This window comes from Stylophora pistillata, chromosome 8 (assembly GCF_964205215.1).
Source record: "Stylophora pistillata chromosome 8, jaStyPist1.2, whole genome shotgun sequence".
Taxonomy (NCBI): domain Eukaryota; kingdom Metazoa; phylum Cnidaria; class Anthozoa; order Scleractinia; family Pocilloporidae; genus Stylophora; species Stylophora pistillata.
The window spans coordinates 24,903,773-24,923,168 of record NC_142526.1 but is presented as its reverse complement, the minus strand read 5'-3'; the positions used below and the strand labels follow the sequence as shown (position 1 = coordinate 24,923,168).

Below are 19,396 nucleotides of genomic sequence, written 5' to 3'. Positions count from 1 at the left end.
CGTACTCACACAAACTACATGCATCCATTCGATCACACAAATTTAATTCCTATACCTAATGTAATACAACCGTGAATACTTCAAGAAAAAGGGGAAGAAACGAAATGGAAAGGAGTATGTGAACATGGCTTGCCCCAGACGACCCAGGGAGGCTTTTGTGATCGCCTGCAATACATCTCTCCTTTTTTACCACGCCTTGATCTTAACGCTATATTGCATATAGCCGTCAGGTGGCCTTTAATTTCCTGAGCATCCCATGCAGAACGATGAACTCCATAGGGAAGTGATGAATAAATGATTTGCTCCACTTTTCAAGGGAAGGTTTCGTACGAAATGTCTTTATGTAACTTCACGAGATTTTTATTTTTCAATCGGTTTAATCTACTGTAAACACGTTTAATGTTGACCATCTTGAGATCTCTTGACCATTCAACGCTTCACCTGATTAACATTTCCTTGTATTTGTCTCTGCCTTTAGACCCCCGTCGTATGCTTACAGTGGGTTGAAAACTGCCATTTAGGTCAATAGAAAATAACAGTCAGTGTGTCAACGCGGGAGGCTAGAATACATCTCAGGTAGGGTTGTTCACGCTGTTGTGGAAACACCACGACACCCTCCCCCCTTTGATTACCAGCAGCGTAAAAGTTCTTAAACGTCCCGGAAATGGATAAAATTCACCATTGTAGAAATAATGGGCGTCTCCTCCTCAGCTTTTCCGCTTCTGTAGACACAAAGCGTATTTGAGAAGAAGATTTTGAGGGTTTGACTCTTACAGACAGAAGTAAAACGGTTTGTTTAAGAAGGATTTACGGGAAAACTTAGTCCGGTTAAAATGGGCTTCTTATGTTCACATTGCTCTTGTTAGCTCTTCTTCACCGAGGATTATACTCAAGGAGTCGTCCAACCGGAAACTGGTTTGTTTTTGTGTTCTCATCAAAAGACAATGAGGTTTTGTTGAGTGAGTTTATTGTCACATTAAAAACACTTTCCGTGATGTCATCTTCGTGGGTTCAGTTGAGTTGACTGCTGCCGGTCTATGTGTCTGAAACACGATAAAACACATAGAGGATCAGTGAAAAAATGTTATCTTTCGAACGGTTACTTCAAATTACAGGAAAATTTGATTTAATCCCGACAGGGCCAGTATCAGCGCTTGGTAAAAGTCGTATGGCGTCGTAAATCGAAGGAAAGAAAGAGAAATTCAAGCACATGGTTAAGAAGATGACGGTCAGACTATTCTTTCATTGGATTATCAGAATAATCGAGAATCTACTAGCACCAGTAAGTACGCTTTCCGTCTCAATAGTTTAACGACACGCGATCATAAAAACCAATTATTAAACTTATATCGATCAAACGCTAGGCACAGTTCTTATCGCTTTAGAACAATCGTGTAACAGTTCGTGTAAATAGTTGAATTACTTTGATTTCCTTGGCCATGTTCGGAAATGGTTCTGTTTCTCGGTTTCTCGGCCAGTTACTTTAAACTCTCGAAAAAAGATCCTTGAAATTAAATTAAAAATTAAATGATATGGAATGCGGGATTCGAGTGGACAATCACATATCAAGAAACTTTCTAATATCGGAATTGCTGTTGTTTTGACAATGAAACTTCCTTTTGAATCGCTTGATAAGCGTGGCAATCATCCGCTTTCATTGAATATTGTGCTGGTGTAAAAAGTGGTTCTGGATGAGGCGGTCTTATTAACGGAACCTGGGTATTGAAGTGAAAAGAATGCGGTTTGAACCGTACATTGAACGCTACGGAAAGATCTGACTGGTTAACCATCTTTAATTTGAACGTTTCCTTCATTTGTCACAAACGGTTAAAGATAAAGTCAATATTCCTGATAGAGGGAGGGAGGATGTCTCCGAAGTATTTCCTACCGGATATGAAGGTTCGACCAGTAACTAAAGGAAGTTTGAAAATCTGAACGACAAAAGTCTTCTGATGGGTTTTCCCCGCTTGAAGCCGAGCCGGAAACAGTCGGCCAATTTAATGTTTCGGTCACAAGCGACTTTCTGAGTCGACTAAAAGTACAAATTCAATTTACCTTCTCCTTACCATACACGATCATAAAACCGAAAACACCAGAAACACTTTTAAGTTTATTGTGTTTTTAGGAAAAGCCAAGTAGGCATGAGAAAAACTTAATAGCTACAGAAATCTGTTTGTGGTTTTGAGGTTTGCTCGCCTGTGGTTTGACAGTAGAGAACTGACCTGTCAAAATAAAATCAGTGTCACGGTTTCTTGAGTTTCATCGAAAAAATTTTGAAGATCCTTACAAAAGTAGAAAGCGATTTCGAGAAAAATAAATCCTACTTTCCACTTTGGTCAAATGCCAAAGTAACGTTAATGAAAACGTGTGGAGTTGCCTTACGACCGGCAAAATATTGACGCCATAAACAATGTAGACAAAAAAAGGAAAAGGAAATCATTGTTGTTAATTACTCAGGGTTTGATTTATTTGAATTGCTTCTTACAATATTTGTAGATCATCTGGCTTCGTCATACGTCAGCCTGCTTGCTCCTTTTAAAAATGTTGTGACAGAATCAAAGGAAAAACTATTTGTCGTTTCCTTTCACAAGATCGAAGTTCTTCTGCTAAATCGAGTGATGTGTCCAAGACGAAATCCTAACACTGTTGTGTTGTCACAAATGATTGGCGATCGTGAAACGTCGACTCCGAAATACTGTGTGTGCAGATATTCAGTCATAAATATAATTTACTCAGAGCAGTTTTCATATCGAGTGTCCAAAAACCTAAACCAAGTTAGTCTCAGCGACCAATCAGAACAAAGGTTTACATTATCGTTAGCCAATGAGAACTCAAAGTGCGGAAAAACAGGATTGTCCAAGTCGCGATTTTTTTCGTTTTACATCTAATTGGTTCAGAGACCTAAAGAGGATGGCGCAACTGTAGAGACAAAACGTCGACAAAATGCCGGAGCTGATATTTAACTTTTTGGTTATAAGGCCAATAAGGAATAGATACGGCTGTTGAATTCCACTGTGTAGATGAATTCCCTTCGATCCCAGGCCAAGTCGCTTTTTGCTTGCTGATGTTTTGAGAAATGTAACAAAGAAGATTAATCTTGCATTTAATGCTGATACTAAAATAGCCAACTACATATTTTTAGGTCTTATTGTCCGCATTTTTGTTTTGTAGGCCTCCATAGCAGCGATTGCTGTCCTTGTTTTTCTGCGTACTTTCTACACATACAGAGACGGTATTCAATACTACTATCTCTATGCTATGCTAGGGGTAAGTGGAGTGTCTCAAGATCTGTGTAGCCACGAGAAGAGAATTTTTTCTAAATTTTTGTTGTCAAAATATTTTTGTTATTTCATCACATTTACTTTGCAAAGTAAACGTGATCAAATAACAAAATATTTTGACATATTTTGGGTTTAGTGCTGTTGTTTAAATATTCGTAGTTTTCTGTTCTCGGCGTCGCGTTACGTGATCGATTATTGTTAGTCACGTAAGTTCATTTGCTGTATTCTTTTCTTGTTCAAATCGGTATAAAAGTTAGCATTCTTTTCTTGTAAGTTAGTTTTTTGTGTTTTTCCGAGTTTTCGTACAAATCTAGTCAGTATTCTATTTTTTCTTGTGTATTTTCGCTTGTTTCTGTCGCATTTGAACATTTTGGTTTCTCGAGTTCGTATCTAGTAATTCGGTATCAGTTACAAAAATTTTGTAGCAAATCGTCAGTAAAAGTGCGAATTAAAAACTGTTTGAGGAGCGTAATCAACAATCTGAAATAGTGATTCTATTTTTCTATGTGCTAATCATTTCCTTGTGTATCAGTCGAGAGAAATTGTCATTATATCAAGATTATCCTTGTCATTGATAAGATAGGGTGTTGATTCTCACCCCCAACTCGCTGGATAACGCAGAGTACTTTTCAATTGAGCGTCGTAAAACCAAACCAAATCACAACGGCCAATCAGAAGTAAGAAAGATAATTTTAATAGCCAATGAGGATTCAAAATAAAACAAATCAAACTGTTTGAAGCGCGGGAAAACGCGGGCGACCAAGTCATTACTGGTTTGAACTTTGCATCTGATTGGTTGAGAAAGAGAGGGGCAAGTTTTCTGGACCAATCACAGAACGAAGTAAAGCGAAACCAATGCAACCTCGTATTACTTTTGAAATTAAATTAAAATTGATTTTGATAATATCTTGACTATCGTGTTTTTATCTACACCTTTTACATTTTTTTTTTGTTTATTTTTAGGACAGTTTATGTTGGTCACGAGGAACAGCGTCAGTTTTGTACGTCAGCTGTTGCTTGATCCTTCTTCCAATGTGTCGCAATGTGTTGTCGTTGATCAGGAATTTCAACAAGGTGAGGCTACGAAGCTAAATCTTTTTTTCTTTTTATTCGTAAGCGATTACAAAAAAATGGTCGCAAAGCAATCGGCCCAATAACAATACCAAAACGATTACGCTGTGAAACTTACTTGCTCACTAATAAAGTTCCCAAAATGCGACTTGTGTGCGCCACGTGCTAGCTTATTATCAAATTTAAAAATTTCTGAGTGCGCGTGTACCAGTTGCAGTCTTGTTTCGAGTAAAAGCATTTAAAAAAAAAACATTCCAGGTATGGCTATCGAAGATGATTGTTTTAACCCTTACAAGCACATCCCCGTTCGAGCAGTTATGAATAGATGGTCAACTTCAAATTTAACTCTGGAGGGTTTGAATTGAGATTGTAGGGTATACTGAAAACGTTTCACCTCTAAAGGTACTTTACTTAAATATGACTGTGGTTTATGTGTTAATTAAGCAATTAGCAGATATTACACATAGTACAAAACTTACAGAGAATTCGTATGATGCACGATCCTTCGCAGTAGATAGCGCTATTTATGCAATAGCGAAAATCAGACCTGAAAAAAATCAGGCCTGTACGGGATTTGAACCACTGACCTCTGCGATACTAGTGCAGTGCTCTACCAATTAAGCTAACAAGCTAACTGGGAGCAGGCCGTTAAGTTGATTCGTAATAAACCCGTGATGATAAATCAGATACAATGAATATATGAAGTTCATATATTTTGAACTGTGGTATTAAATACGTATGATGCACGTACAGGCCTGATTTTTTTCAGGTCTGATTTTCGCTATTGCATAAATAGCGCTATCTACTGCGGTGGATCGTGCATCATACGTATTTAATACCGCAGTTCAAAATATATGAACTTCATATATTCATTGTATCTTACAGAGAATTGTAGTATTGAGTCATCTAAGCAACGGTGCTAAGAACTGACAGCCTTGAATTAGAGCCCAGCTCTCCAATGTATGTTGTCATTTCCGCTTCAGACTATAACCCGTCTGTTTGGACGCCTATTGGACAGAAACATCTGGTTCCACAAGGCATGCGCAGTGGTAATCATTGTTTCAGCTGGTGGGTACTCAAATAAGATTATAAACCGTTTCCTTTGCTTACGTCAGTTCCTGTCAACTGCCTGAAATACAGACACAAAACATTGCTGAATTTTTTTTTTAACTTCAGTCGCTCTCTTCGTAGGAATTCATATCGGAGCCCACATTGTAAATGCCAAGAAATTTTCTGCAAATTACAGTCATGAATTTAAAGATTTAAACTTTGCTTCCTATCCTAATCAGGTAAACATTGAACTACAATCGACATTTTCACTTTGGTTTTACAATTAAACTTTTCTTTAAAGCCACTTCGTGGCAACGGGTAGTGCTTTTTTGTGACTCTGATTTGCCATTTTTTTCCTATTTATTTTTAGGATCCACTAAAAATTTATCTAACTTCAGGTAAGAAACAAGATATTTTTCCCGTTCGCCCGTTCAAAATTTCCATCCAACATACCTCTTGATTAATAATCTTGGCCGGAATTTCTTTTTCAGTCAGTGGAACAACTGGAATATTGATGACTCTCGTTTTACTTATTATGGTACGTCAAACGGTGTCAGGGGAACAGTCCGACCTCGTTCCCAGGGCCTTTTCCCCACCCCCATCCCGGGAACGAGGTTGGGAACAGTCTTATAGGGTTTAGGGGGATCATATGGTTTTCGAGGAAACGAGGGTTTGAGTCGCCGCCGACAGAGTATAAAGGGGGGGACTATAGAAAATAGACTGCCAATTATTGCCAATGAGGGTGATGGGGTTATCAGAGCCTTATGAGAGGATCAGGTAAATTTTATCGTGATACAACCAAAATCCTCCGAACCCCCCCCCCCCCCAGGTAATTACTAATGACCGGTCCATAAAATCGGATAACTTGCATTATGATGTACAGTAAACACCCGCATATAAGAACACATGATTTTGGAGGTCAGGCTGATCAGGTTCTTATTTATCGGGTGCTTAGTGAAAAATCAGCCTGAAGGTGTTCTTAAATTGTTTTTAAATTTTGTTGTTGGAATTCAGAACTGTAACAATGCAAAAAAATGCTTGAGATTAAATTAGCATATTTAATGGCAAAGAAAATTAATAAATATCATGACATTATTGTAACGATTAGCCTGCAAAAGAAAATCAGCCTTATTACTAGTTAACTAGTGAACAGAACAAGAAAATACATCTAACATGAAGGGCATGTTAATGTCTTATCCACTTTATAAGAACATTTTATATTTCCGGGCTAATTTTGTTCTTATAAAAATGGTGCTTTATTTGCAAAATTTCAGCCTGATGTTCTTAATCCATGTGTTCTTATATGCGGGTGTTTACTGTATATGCATTATCTGTCTCGCGTTCATCCTAACGTAAAGGCCCGCTCCTACGTCTGAGCTTTAAATATTAAAAGTTATTTGGTCAAAGAAACGCATACTACTTACGGTATCATTATATTCTTAAAGCTGGGCGAGTGCGGCTCTCAATGAGTTTTCAATAAGCCTATCTTTCTAATAAGCACCCCTTCTGGAATCCCTAATTAATTTTTAGGTCAATGAATCAATTAACGAGCTCCCCAGGGTTGCTTATCGAAGTTTTTACAGTTTTTCTGTTCATTTTATTTTTCAGATCGCAACGTCTATGGTTGCTGTGAGGTAAGTGTTAGCAATTTGAATGAAATTCTTTTGATTTTGGCCCTTGTAAGTGATTATTTCTAAAGCTTCTGACAATGTCGATATCACTCAACTTTAATCTCTGGTTTGTTGTTGATCTCTAGGCGCGCCTCATATGAGATCTTTTGGTATACTCATCATCTCTTCATTGTGTTCTTTTTACTTCTGTTAGTCCACGGTCTCGGGTAAGTCGATTTCCTTACAAGTGAACAAAATACAACAGGTTTTATTTGAAATGTTTTGCCTTCTGAGTCATTTCACCTAAGTTTTACACGATAAACTTGAAGGTGAAGAGTGTTTCAATTTCAAAAATTATCGATGAAATTATGACAGTGACCTCGATTTGAGATTCCACAAAGAGACTGGTCTTCAAATATGCCAAGAAGTCGACTACTGACATCGCCATTTTGAATGCCTAGCGCCCTGAATGCCTAGCGCCCTGAATGCCTAGCGCCCTGAATGCCTAGCGCCCAGAATGCCTAGCGCCCTTATCGCTTCTAGTGACTCCCTTTGCTTTCTTCCACTCTTGGGGATGTCTCTGGACAATTGGGAGCTACGAAAGTGACATTTTACCTCAAATTATGATTTTTTTGTGGTAACCGTAGCAGGGGCCGTTGGCGGTCAGGTTGCTAAGTCGTTTTCTATATGGCGGATTTCATGATGTTTTCTCAGAACATTTGAAGGAAATTTCTGAACAGTTAGGTGACTATTTGCTATCCAAAACACAGTAAGTTGTAAATTTTTGAAATATCCTTTTCGATTGCGAGTAAAACAAATCTTTATGGTTTCTGAAGAATACTTTGTCCTTCTTTGATTATTTGTATACTTCCATAGTGGGGTGATAAAACACCAAGTGAATTTGGATGCTCACACACCCGGATGTAAAATGGCTGAAAATAAGACCGAGAGTGCAAACACCAGTCAGGTGGCATGGTGCTCAGAGGAGCCTCTCTTTCAAGCAGATGAACCGGAGGTAGATTGTGTAGATGAAGCACATTTAAACGTTTAGAGAGGCGCGCATAAATATGACAGTTAGCTACAATCAATGTCATGTTCAACAAGTGCAAATAGAAAAACTGTTTTATTACATTATTCTCGTTTTGATACATATTTTTGTCACACTGTATATTCAACTGTACATTTCTGTTTCTTCAATATCTAGGCCTGGAAATGGTGTGCTATTCCTCTGGTAATTTACGTAACGGAGCGACTTACAAGACTTTTCAGAAGCTTTCAGAAAGTTCAACTTATTCAAGTAAATAATCTTACTACAATTCGTCTTTCAGGTGACCTTGAACTTCTCAACCCTTCTATTTCCTTCTGTATAAAATAACCATAAATAAGGGTAGTTTAAACGCAAATTGACTATCTTCACTTGCTAAGTTGCAGATTGCAGAACTAACCCCTCTTCTCTTGTTTCTCTTACGACTGTCAGGTGGTACAACACAGGGATGGAGTCGTGGAAGTGAAAATGAAAAAGCGGAATTTTTCGGCAGCACCGGGGCAGGTGTGATGACTTCACCTTCTCGTGTACCCTCCTGAAAGCCATGATTTAGATTGTAACTTCCCTTTAGTCACAACAACGTTTTCCATTAGAAGTGAAAAACACTGCTTTCAATTCCAGCTGTATACGTTACGACATACATCACTGAAATATTGTTTCTGGTTTTAGTACGTGTTCATCAAATGTGCAGACGTATCCAGATTTGAGTGGCATCCCTTTACGTTGACTCAGGTGAGGTTCACTGCTGGATTGATCACTCCCTAATGAATACCTAGTGAGAAAATCTATATTTTTTATCTTTTAGCCTTATGATTATGACGATCTTTCTTGAATCAAAATCAAAGGGCAAGTATAAAAACGATCGTATAACAAGGAACCACTACCAAGAAAAAAATTAAGAAACTTAACGCGCCATAAGCGCGGGGTAAAACTTCGATCAGTTTTAAGTTTTATATATGACTGCTTTTAAAGAGAGCTTTGAACACGTTTTCTTGACCAATCCGACGCACAGCACAGTAAGGTGAAAGTAGTTAAATCCCTGAATACTTTCGACACGCAATTAAAACCTGCTCATTCGGAAACAGGAAGTCATCGTGTACCAAAATCGTACCGGCAACCCAGGGGAAATTTCTACGTGGAAGGTTACTTTAGTTCGATGTGACTGAAACCTGTCATGGTCCTGATGAAGGAAATGCTAATCTTACATTGAGAAGAAAAAGCAGAAAGCTGTCATTATTAACAAGGATACATTTTTTGTTCTTTCGCAGTGTCCGTCATTAAAAGATTCAACGTTCTCCGTTCATTTTAAGATTTTAGGAGACTGGACTGGTGAGTTGTACTGTGCTATTGAACTTCTAGTTAGATTGATAATGCAGATTTAGTGAAATGATCCAGAGGTGCTCCTGATTTATCCTTCTAGCCTTGCTAAAAATGATGTTGTAATCTTGAACTGAAAACTCAAACAAACAAACAAAAAACACGTTGCTAACAAACTACGTCTGTGTTTAGAGGTCGAGGGCGTGTTAACGATAAGTGCGAAAATGCGTGGAAATCTTTTTTTTTGTTCTTTTTTATTTTTGTGGTTTGAAAAAGGAAAACTGCTTCTTTTCTTTTTAAGAAAACAGAAAACGATTCATTGTTTGTTGAAAATGGAGGCATTTTTGCCGTCTTCCGTAGACATCAAGGTTAAGAAATTAGTGGACAATGAGTTTTAGGTAGAACAAAGATCGTCACATTTAGGAACACAAAGCAAAGAACAAATGAGTTTTTCATTCCGGGGCAGATTTAGACACGTTTTAGGAGGTAGACAGTATGGGAAAGAATGAATTGTGAAATGAACTGCAGCTTGTTAAAACGCTCTCTTTTCCCTATGCGATGTTAAACAATCAGAGAAAGCGAAGTGTGTCATTGCTTATAGAGAGAGAGCGGTAAAAGTGAGAGTATCACGGCAAAATATGCGTGTCATATATGTGTTATATACCAAGCATGAGGTCAAAATGGCTGGATATTGACCGAGTTCTTTTTTGCGTTTTCATGGACAAAGACGAAGTCTCGTGGGCAATCCCGAGCGGGCAAGATGGACCCATCTTGCCCGCTCGGGTAGCCAATCAGAACGCAGAATTCGCTTCATATTGCCCTCAGGTACTTCCTGTGATATAATAATCCAGCATATTGCGATCTCAATAATTTTTCCCTCCATTGTAGGTTATCATAAGTTACCTCATATGATAAAGAATGATTCATCGTTGATTCCAGAATCATTTCCTAGTCACAGTCTTGTCAGAGTTAAAAAAAGATACGAAAGTTTTGATAGATTGTATATCGTTTATAATTTCTACTTTTTTTTTTTCTAGAAAAGTTTGCGGATAAGCTATTAGAGGCAAAATTTGATGGTGACCAGAAGAACTTGGCTTGTGTTGAACAAAACGAAGAGTACTTTTGTTATGTGAGGCATTTTGTAAAGTAAGTGCACATTTAGAGGTTAGAAGAGGACGTTAGAGGTTAGCAGGGGACGTTAGAGGTTAGCAGGGGACGTTAGAGGTTAGCAGGGGACGTTAAAGAACCCACACACTTATCGCAAAGAGTAGGGAACGTAGCTCTCGGTGTTGTGGTCTGGCCTGTTTTACTAAAAATTGTAAAGTGCATTTGATCATATCCAAATGTTAATTTGCGCGATATAAATATTAAATTATTATGACTATTATTATTATTATTATCATTAGTAGATTCTCTGGAATGAGTATACAGGTGATACAGAAAAACTTGGAACTAGTTGTTAGTTGTGCAGTAAAATAATCAGTCTTTGAAAAATCTGTGAAGTGGGGAGAGAAAGCGTTCTGAAGGAGTTATGAAATAGTATTGCGAGTACGATATTTTAAAATGTTATATAATTGAATTAATTAAATGTAAATCCTTAAAACAATCATTTGCAAAGGAAGACGAGCATGCAACGAATAAAATGATGAACTTAGAAGATTATTGCTGAAAAACTCCCACAGTGGGATCTGTAGGCTAGCCTCAGTGGTGCCGCCTCGTTGATGTAGATGTTTGAAAACTTTGAATACTTTAGATCTTCTAAAGTTTTTTTTTTTTCTTTTGTTAGGTGGGTAGTAGGGTTAGTTAGGAAAGAGGTCTTGATAATGAAAGCATTTCGAAGATTAAAACGGGATGTCTTTCCTTAACATTAGTAGGGGTTAGTCAGGAAAGAGGTCTTGATAATGAAAGCATTTCGAAGATTAAAACGGGATGTCTTTCCTTAACATTAGTAGGGGTTAGTTAGGAAAGAGGTCTTGATAATGAAAACATTTCGAAGATTAAAACGCGATGTCTTTCCTTAACATCAGTAGGGGTTAGTTAGGAAAGAGGTCTTGATAATGAAAACACTTCGAAGTTTAAAACGTGATGTCTTTCCTTAACATTAGAATTGCTGTGGATGGCCCGTACGGGAGTCCATGTACGGTATGATGAACTGTTTTGTCTTTGTCTAACATTGAATTCGAATCAAATACTTTTTAACCTCGCTAGATATCTGATAAACACGCTTTAAATTCCGAGGCTGTTTCCGTCCATAAATCCGCTGTTTGTCTTTTCAGGACGTTTGGAGGTACAGCGTCAGTTTATGTATAGCGACGGGTATTGGTGTGACACCTTTCGCTGCTCTCGTCCAGGAGCTGAGGTGAAATCTTAAACTACAAGTTCTTAAACGATTCTACAGCCAATATAGGTGACTGGTTAGGAATCCCGACTGCTTTTTTTTTTTCCGCCTTGACCATGCACGACGTTCAACAGAATTCCACTATTGTTTTCCTCGTTGATTATTGTTGGCTTTGCTGACGAATCCTTCTTGATAACTTTGAAGATAAGGACTAGAATATGTGGTCTAGCATTGCATTTGCAGGTGATATATGGGTTATTAACCAAACGTGAGGTCAAGATGGCTGGCCGATATTGACCGAGTTCTTATTTTGCATTTTTATGGACCGAGACGAAGTCGAGGTTCATAAAAATACGAAAAAAGAACGAGGCTAATATCCAGCCATCTTGACCCAGCAAGCTTGGTTAATAAAGGATTTATTACATTGCAAAAAGATTTCGCTTTACTAAGAATTAGGAATGACTTGTTTACTTCGAGAGTCGGGAAAGAAAGCCAACTGTGTTTGTAGCACAACAAACTCACGTGAGTCGTTTCTGCTTTCTTTGTTTTGACTATCTTCTGCCGCTTTTTGCGTTTCGATCGCCGACATTGTACAAGAATTACGAACGTAGTTCTAATTCAATTTTTTTCATGGGCGGGATCGATGTAGGCAATCCCGAGCAGGCAAGATGGGCCCATGGGTAGCCAATCAGAACACAGGATTCGCCTCATCTTGCCCGCTCGGAGAGCCAATCAGAACACAGGATTCGCCTCATCTTGCCCACGGGCGCTGCGAGCGATGTAATACGAGAAGAGAAACAACTCTCTATCAGCACTTGGCTAATTTCTGGTCATCATGTTTCAAAGGCATCTTGAACAAAAATACCTTTGATGGACCTGTTAAACTGCATGCTCGTGCCTCATTATTGATGAAGTCAATCATATACTAACGTCTCCGAGGGTTGAGCAAAGAAATGTTACTCGTAGCATAGTGTCAAATCTGATCACGACTGGTAAATGTATCATAATTGGTGTCATTCGCAGGGAGAAGATAAGAACAGAGAAGAAACTAAAGATGCACAGATTATATTTTGTGTGGGTGTGTAAACACGTGCAGTCTTTTCTATGGTTTGTGGATCTTTTGCGCTCCACCTTTACTGAGGTAATACATATTACCTTTTAAAACATAACAAATGAATTTTAGTAATGGAATTCAACTGCCTGAGCGTGCTTCGTATTTTACAGCGCATGTCGAATGCATGTCGTAAAAGCGAGAGCTAAGGAATCACAACAGCGAAGCAGAATAAAGGCAAATGTCAAAAGTGCCAACGAGAACTTAAAGTAAATACAAGCCAATTATCTGTACCCGAAGCGAGAGTGACCAAGTAGCTATTGTTTCGACTGAGATTTAAATCTGAGTGGTTGGTTAAAGTGGCGCGAGGTTTTTTGGATCAACCATAGAGTGAAGTACCGCAAATCCAAAGCAAAACCAAAGAAATCCTGGATCACTTTCAAAATTCATTTGAAAACTGCTCTATTGTCCTTCCAACTTACTAAAATTTATCATTTTCTTAGTTCTTCACAATGATGCATTTTACCGCTTTTACCTTATTAGAGCAATAATTTCTAGCCAGCTTTCGAGCTTTTCTTTATTTGGCATCCAACAGTGACGTACTGGTTTCACTTAGTGATTAAGAAACAAAGGAGTGGTTGATATCATCAGGGTTGTTTGATAAAAAAGTCAACTTCATTATTTTGTTCCTCAGCTTTGGGATAGCAACAGACCAGATTTCCTGATATGTAATTTCTACGTCACTTGTTCACATTCTGGGGATCAGGTAAGGTGTATATCAGATAGTAAAATTTTCGCTTTCTAGGCGCCTCAGTTTTAATCGGTTCAGTTTCTGTGACTTGAATATGAAACTTAAAGAGTCTATTATACTCTGACTGTCTGTAGATTCGTTTTGTGGGTGCATTCGTGTTAACAAGCACTTTAAGATCTGGAAATTATCAGTAGTCGCAGAAAATCATAATTTGAGGCCACCTTTAACTTTATGTTTTGTGGAACCCGGAGATTTGTTAAAACAGACAAAAGCACATTCCTAATAGACTATATTTGTCTATGTTATTCTCAGATTAACATTAATCAGCAAGATAAATGGCTCACAGGCAGGTTGCACAAAAGTAAACCTTCTTGGAAAGCGCTGTTTGATCGAGTCAGCCGAGAAAATCCGAGGTAAACTGACATGATATAAATCTCCGAAATAGCTGCTCCGCGTCATACATCCTTTCCCCCGTTTTTCTCAACGAGTACTGAGACAACAAAATTTCTATAGTACTGGTTGTGTTCAGTAACTAACATCCACAAACCTAAACCTTAATTTTTCAGCTTGTGAACACTTTAATTTTGAGTGATAATCAAGAGTAAGAACTGAGCCGTCATCGATTTTTTGGGTCAGCTCTCTTCATTTCATATACAAGGTTTCTCTTGTTGTTTTTGTGCAAATTTCCTATTACGAAAGAATGATCAAACTAGTATCTATTCATGATTTTCGTGAGGAAATTGAATAAACTCCCTCGAAAAGTCACCTCTCATCTCCGCCTAAACTTGAATTATAACATAAACAATGCAAAGCACGCGCTCTGATTGGTCAATTTGGCGTCCCCCATTTTCCCCTGGGTGTACGCTGCTGACGTGAGCAAATGCAAAGACTATTTTTCCGCGCGCGCTTGTTTTTTTCTGGTCGCGTAAGATTTGTTAAATAAAAGGGAACTCTTTAGCTACAATGTATCAATGTTATGTTATAAAACAAATGGTAAACACCACAGCGTACACTATTGAGTTATGGATGCACTTGGGAGGTTTGCTAAGCACTCAAGAAGCTAGAGTCGCTCTCGGCTATCGCCTCGAGCGACTCTTACGCTTCCTTCATGCTTAGCAACCTCCCGCGTGCATCCATAACTCAATAGTGTACGCTGTGGCGTTTAGCATTTGTTAAATAGACTTTCCAGGCGCAATTTGAGGATTTGCAATATGACGTAACAAGTGAAGGTGTAGTCTGATCGTCCGGGTGAGTGTAGTCCTGAGAAGGACTGTTGTCGGTGGCATTGACTGACGTTTCGACAACCTGTGCGGAAGTCATCATCAGAGTCAAGTGAATGATTGTTGTCAGTAGAATGTTCTTATTCCAGTTCGTGTGAAATGATCGGTTGGTTTTGCCGTGATGTTATTGGCTGTAAGACTCAAGTGACGTAAGTCGGTCGTGATTGGTCTGTTTCGGTCTGTCGGTAAAGTTAGGTTGTTCTTTTTCGGTCGTTTGTGATGTATATGTCGTGAATGAGTCGTTTGTATGGGGCGGGTAGTTGTTGACATCTGTTTAGGAGAGTCTGTTCTAAGTTAGTAAACCAGCTTTCCAGAGTCAGTCGTTGAAAATAGTCAGTGCTGTAGGTTAGGCATTGCGCAGAGTCCCAGTCAATGTTGTGGTTGGTAAGTCGATGGTGTTCAGCAATGTGATTGCTGACATCACCTTTCCTCGTCGCCCGTCTGTGTTCAGTCAGTCTTGTTGTGAGGTTTCTGCCAGTCTCACCGATGTAGGAGGCTTGGCAGTCGGAACAATTGATCTTATAAATCGTTCCCTGTCTGTTCCTCGGTTCGTCTTTGTCTTTAAAAGCCACAACGACAACTCATTACGAACGACAGTTTACAGGAAACCGACGCACACCAACAGATTACTAGACGAGTCATCCTACAACCCTACATCACACAAAGCCACAACTATCAGAACTCTAACACGACGCGCACAACTAGTATGTGACTCGACAGACAGCTTATCCGACGAGAACAAATACCTTCACCGTGTTTTTACGAAGAACGACTACAACAACGACTTCATCCGACGAAACACTCACCGACCCACTACCACTACCGAAACAAACGACACCGCAACCCCTACGACTACAGCAACCATACCGTACATAAAAGGCATGTCTGAAAACATCTCGCGCATCTTACTACCCTTCAATATCCGTGTCGCCCACAAACCCATCACCACACTACGTCAGTTACTAACCAACGTTAAAAACCTCACAACAAGACTGACTGAACACAGACGGGCGACGAGGAAAGGTGATGTCAGCAATCACATTGCTGAACACCATCGACTTACCAACCACAACATTGACTGGGACTCGGCGCAATGCCTAACCTACAGCACTGACTATTTTCAACGACTGACTCTGGAAAGCTGGTTTACTAACTTAGAACAGACTCTCCTAAACAGATGTCAACAACTACCCGCCCCATACAAACCGCGACTCATTCACGACATAAACATCACAAACGACCGAAAAAGAACAACCTAACTTTACCGACAGACCGAAACAGACCAATCACGACCGACTTACGTCACTTGAGTCTTACAGCCAATAACATCACGGCAAAACCAACCGATCATTTCACACGAACTGGAATAAGAACATTCTACTGACAACAATCATTCACTTGACTCTGATGATGACTTCCGCACAGGTTGTCGAAACGTCAGTCAATGCCACCGACAACAGTCCTTCTCAGGACTACACTCACCCGGACGATCAGACTACACCTTCACATGTTACCCCCGGGTTCAAACCATTTACTGCATGACGTAACAAGTTTGTGATTGTTGTTGTTGTCATCAGTTGTGTCGTCATTGTTGTCGTCGTTGTAGAGTGACTAGCATCTAATTATCTCCACCATCTAAAGAAGCTCTTGATTGTTAAACAAATTCTCGTTGTCAGCACCTTAGGAAATAGCTAGGGACCAGTATGGAGAATATGCATATGGATGTTAGGGTGTAAAGGGTTAACGATTTCCTAATTGATTTCGCGGTAAGGTAATAATTATGTCTACATACGTATATGTGCACGATCCTTCGCAGTAAAGCACTATTTAAGCAATAGTGAAAATCAGACCTGAAAAAAATTCAGGCCTGTACGGGACTCGAACCACTGACCTCTGCGATACTAGTATGTCTACATGCGTTGACTTTTTTCTGGTCATTGTTCTCCGCTTCGTTAAAATTACAATTATTGTTTCAAAACGAAATCTTGTGTTATCGCTTGTCCAGGATTTAATGTTTAGCTTGGCTTTTATTTCAGTTTCCGGTGGAAAAGCTCACATTAAGTCCCTTGGTCTGAGGGTTTTTTTTTTTTCCTAACTGTAATGAAAACTGAAGTAAAACAAAATTGCACGATAAGTTTAGTTACTAGGCTACAGAAATGAATCAGCAGTTAATCAAACGCTGATTTATCTTTACCCCAAGTGATCAAATGAGCTTGCACTTTAAATATACTACAAAACAGCCTAAGGTTAGGGTATCTATTGCCTAAATATTCCTTGAATAACTGATTTCTTCCTTTTCCTTCCTTGAATTTTTCTTTCCAGGACCAGAGTCGGTTTATTTTATTGTGGAAGTCGAAAAGTCACTTCGACGTTGAAAAAGCGAAGCAAGCGGTTCTACCCAACTGGAACGAGATTCATCTTTAACAAAGAAATTTTAACATAGGATATTTTAATATAATACAGGTAATATGTTTTATCACTCGTTTTCCATATTCTGGTTCGCAAAGGAAAGATATGGTTATATATTTTATTTCATTGTACCCACAGAAGATATGACAGAACATCTTTAAAGGAAGCCTTTGTCAATTCCGAAAACGCGATCACTGTACTGTAATTTTGTGTTTTTTATTTGTTCTACTTCAACATTTTACTAATATATCCAGATTGGGCGATTTTCAATATATTATTGTTTTGTGCTGTTAATTCAGATGTTTTTAATTCTCTCTCTTTATCGGCTTGTGCTTTGTATTGAGAATCGAAAATACTTTGATTTTCGAACAAATGCCTCACTTGGTGGTTTGATAAAATCAATTTTAATACAGTTTAAATAATTTATCTAGAGAGCAGACTTTTTTTTTGAATTACTTAACTTCTTTCTCCGTGGGTTCACTTCATAATTCATCCCCTGTTGGACAAAAACTTCTTGTAACGTTCTTTATAAGTTGTTATCTTCCATATCAAATAATTCTTCAATTCTTGAGGATAATCGTCTTTCAATTAGCGAGTATTTTGATCCACCGGGACTGGAAACAATTGAAAATGATTTGGTTATTTCTCCAGATATTTTTCCCACCGGAGGAGGTTTCTTTTCCTTGGCCTTCTTTTCTTCTTCCTTGATGGTGTTTTTCGCATCATTTTTCTTGCTTTTTCTTCGAGTTCGCGTTGGTCGTTTTGCGTTTGATAAAATGCGTGGGAGTGAAAAATATTCGCGGAGCTTATCCTCTGTTCTGCCAAGATGATTTTCATAACCATTTGCCTTGGTAATCGGCGGCAGTACAGAAGCATGACAATTGATTTTACAAATTTCTTCCTCAAAGTCCAACGGAGTTATTACTGGCATACTGTCTTAGCTTGAATTAAGAATTTTATACTGTATTTTACATTCCGGGGCAAATTTAGCCATCTGACGTTAAATATCCTTGTTTGTTATGAGGTGGAAAAAGTAAAAAAAAGACTACAATGGACTAAATTTAATATAGTTTGAACACCTATTCTCTGATTCGTTGACTTCGAGATTAAGCCTAAATAGCCACAGGAATAGAAACTTTCAGTTTTTGTTATTATTTCCAGCAGCTGCCATCGCTAATTAAATAGGGAAAGGGGTTTTCACCACAGATCTAAAGTTAAACATGAATTTCCCGTATAAATTCAAACTGGTATTTTTACGGAGTTTTTGCGAGTTTCATTAAGTAACAAACTTGTTAATTGATTGGGTCGGTATTTCATTTGTTGAGAGCTTTATTGGTCATCACATACGAAGGGGAAGAAAGGTACATGCGATGTGTAGGTGTAATGAATGCTCAATTAACGCAAGCGTGTTGTTTCCTTCTAAAAACAATTTTAATTGTTTACTTGTTTACTTTAAAAAGTAGAACAAAGCTGCATCCAACCAGGGTCCCCTACTCCGATGATTTGGGGCCCTTAAACAAGACTCGCATCATGCTTCACGCGGAAAATATTTATCGATTTTTTTCTTTGGTTACATAACTCACGAATCGTTTATAAGGAAAACAATTTAGTGAGGGCGATAAAAGATACTTGGAGAAAATATAGGCCGAAGCATTCGCCATCTCATTTCCCATCCTACAAAAAAAAAAAAAAAGACTTTTGCGTAAAACAATCGAAGGAGCAACCCTTTTATATGCGAGACGACCCTCGGGAATCTTGTCCTTAGGAACGAGGCTTGTTGGCCCGGCCTGGCCGTGGATAGTCAAGGTACCAGACTTTGTCTGGTTGCTCATCCTTAGCACGTTTGAAGTTGTTGAAAGGTGTATCATTAGCGCCTGAGGGTTTCTAAGTATTCCAGCGGACTAAACTGGAATCACGGATAGAATGATGTTGCTGCGACTATAATGCGCTATATATCGTTCAATAGCCTAACAGCAGTTCGGTAGCCTTGCTGTACATGCAAACTGCCACGCGCGCTTAACAAACAACTGCTGCTCTGGTTATCGCAAAATATGATTATTTTTGTCAAGAATGCATCTATCGAAGAAAAAGCGAAGACAGGAAGAGAAAGAGGGATAAAAGGGCAAAACGCTGAGTCGGAAAATTTTTTTGGCGGAGGTTGCCCTCACAAACGAATTCAATGGAAGTATATTC

At 38.7% G+C, this 19,396-nt stretch overlaps 1 protein-coding gene across 4 annotated transcripts; it reads left to right on the top strand.

Moving 5' to 3' along the window:
- Nucleotides 1–980: 980 nt before the first annotated feature.
- LOC111334099 (NADPH oxidase 4) lies at nucleotides 981–17,576 on the top strand. 4 transcript variants are annotated; one of them, XM_088729810.1, is made up of 22 exons: nucleotides 983–1,282; nucleotides 3,172–3,267; nucleotides 4,245–4,355; nucleotides 5,336–5,420; nucleotides 5,544–5,641; nucleotides 5,773–5,800; nucleotides 5,894–5,940; nucleotides 7,011–7,036; nucleotides 7,159–7,239; nucleotides 7,889–8,027; nucleotides 8,217–8,309; nucleotides 8,490–8,561; nucleotides 8,727–8,789; nucleotides 9,326–9,386; nucleotides 10,412–10,520; nucleotides 11,480–11,516; nucleotides 11,651–11,733; nucleotides 12,736–12,853; nucleotides 13,458–13,529; nucleotides 13,827–13,927; nucleotides 17,117–17,257; nucleotides 17,342–17,576. In XM_088729810.1, exons 1-21 carry the CDS (start codon nucleotides 1,211–1,213, stop codon nucleotides 17,235–17,237), a joined length of 1,713 nt encoding a protein of 570 aa, XP_088585936.1. In that variant the 5' UTR covers nucleotides 983–1,210; the 3' UTR covers nucleotides 17,238–17,257; nucleotides 17,342–17,576. The 4 variants fall into 4 exon arrangements, with proteins under 4 accessions (XP_088585938.1, XP_088585937.1, XP_088585936.1 ...); XM_088729812.1 differs by lacking the exon at nucleotides 13,827–13,927 and having other exon boundaries at nucleotides 981–1,282; XM_022939790.2 differs by having other exon boundaries at nucleotides 17,117–17,576.
- The last annotated feature ends 1,820 nt before the right edge of the window (nucleotides 17,577–19,396 follow it).

What these genes read in the sequence shown, in the direction of transcription:
- LOC111334099 (XM_088729810.1), top strand. Translation starts at nt 1,211, where the DNA reads ATGGTTAAGAAGATGACGGTCAGACTATTCTTTCATTGGATTATCAGA. An exon ending in GGTAATCATTGTTTCAGCTG is followed by an intron (nt 5,421 to 5,543) that starts GTGGGTACTCAA and finishes CTCTCTTCGTAG; the next exon opens with GAATTCATATCGGAGCCCAC. An exon ending in ATCCCTTTACGTTGACTCAG is followed by an intron (nt 8,790 to 9,325) that starts GTGAGGTTCACT and finishes GTTCTTTCGCAG; the next exon opens with TGTCCGTCATTAAAAGATTC.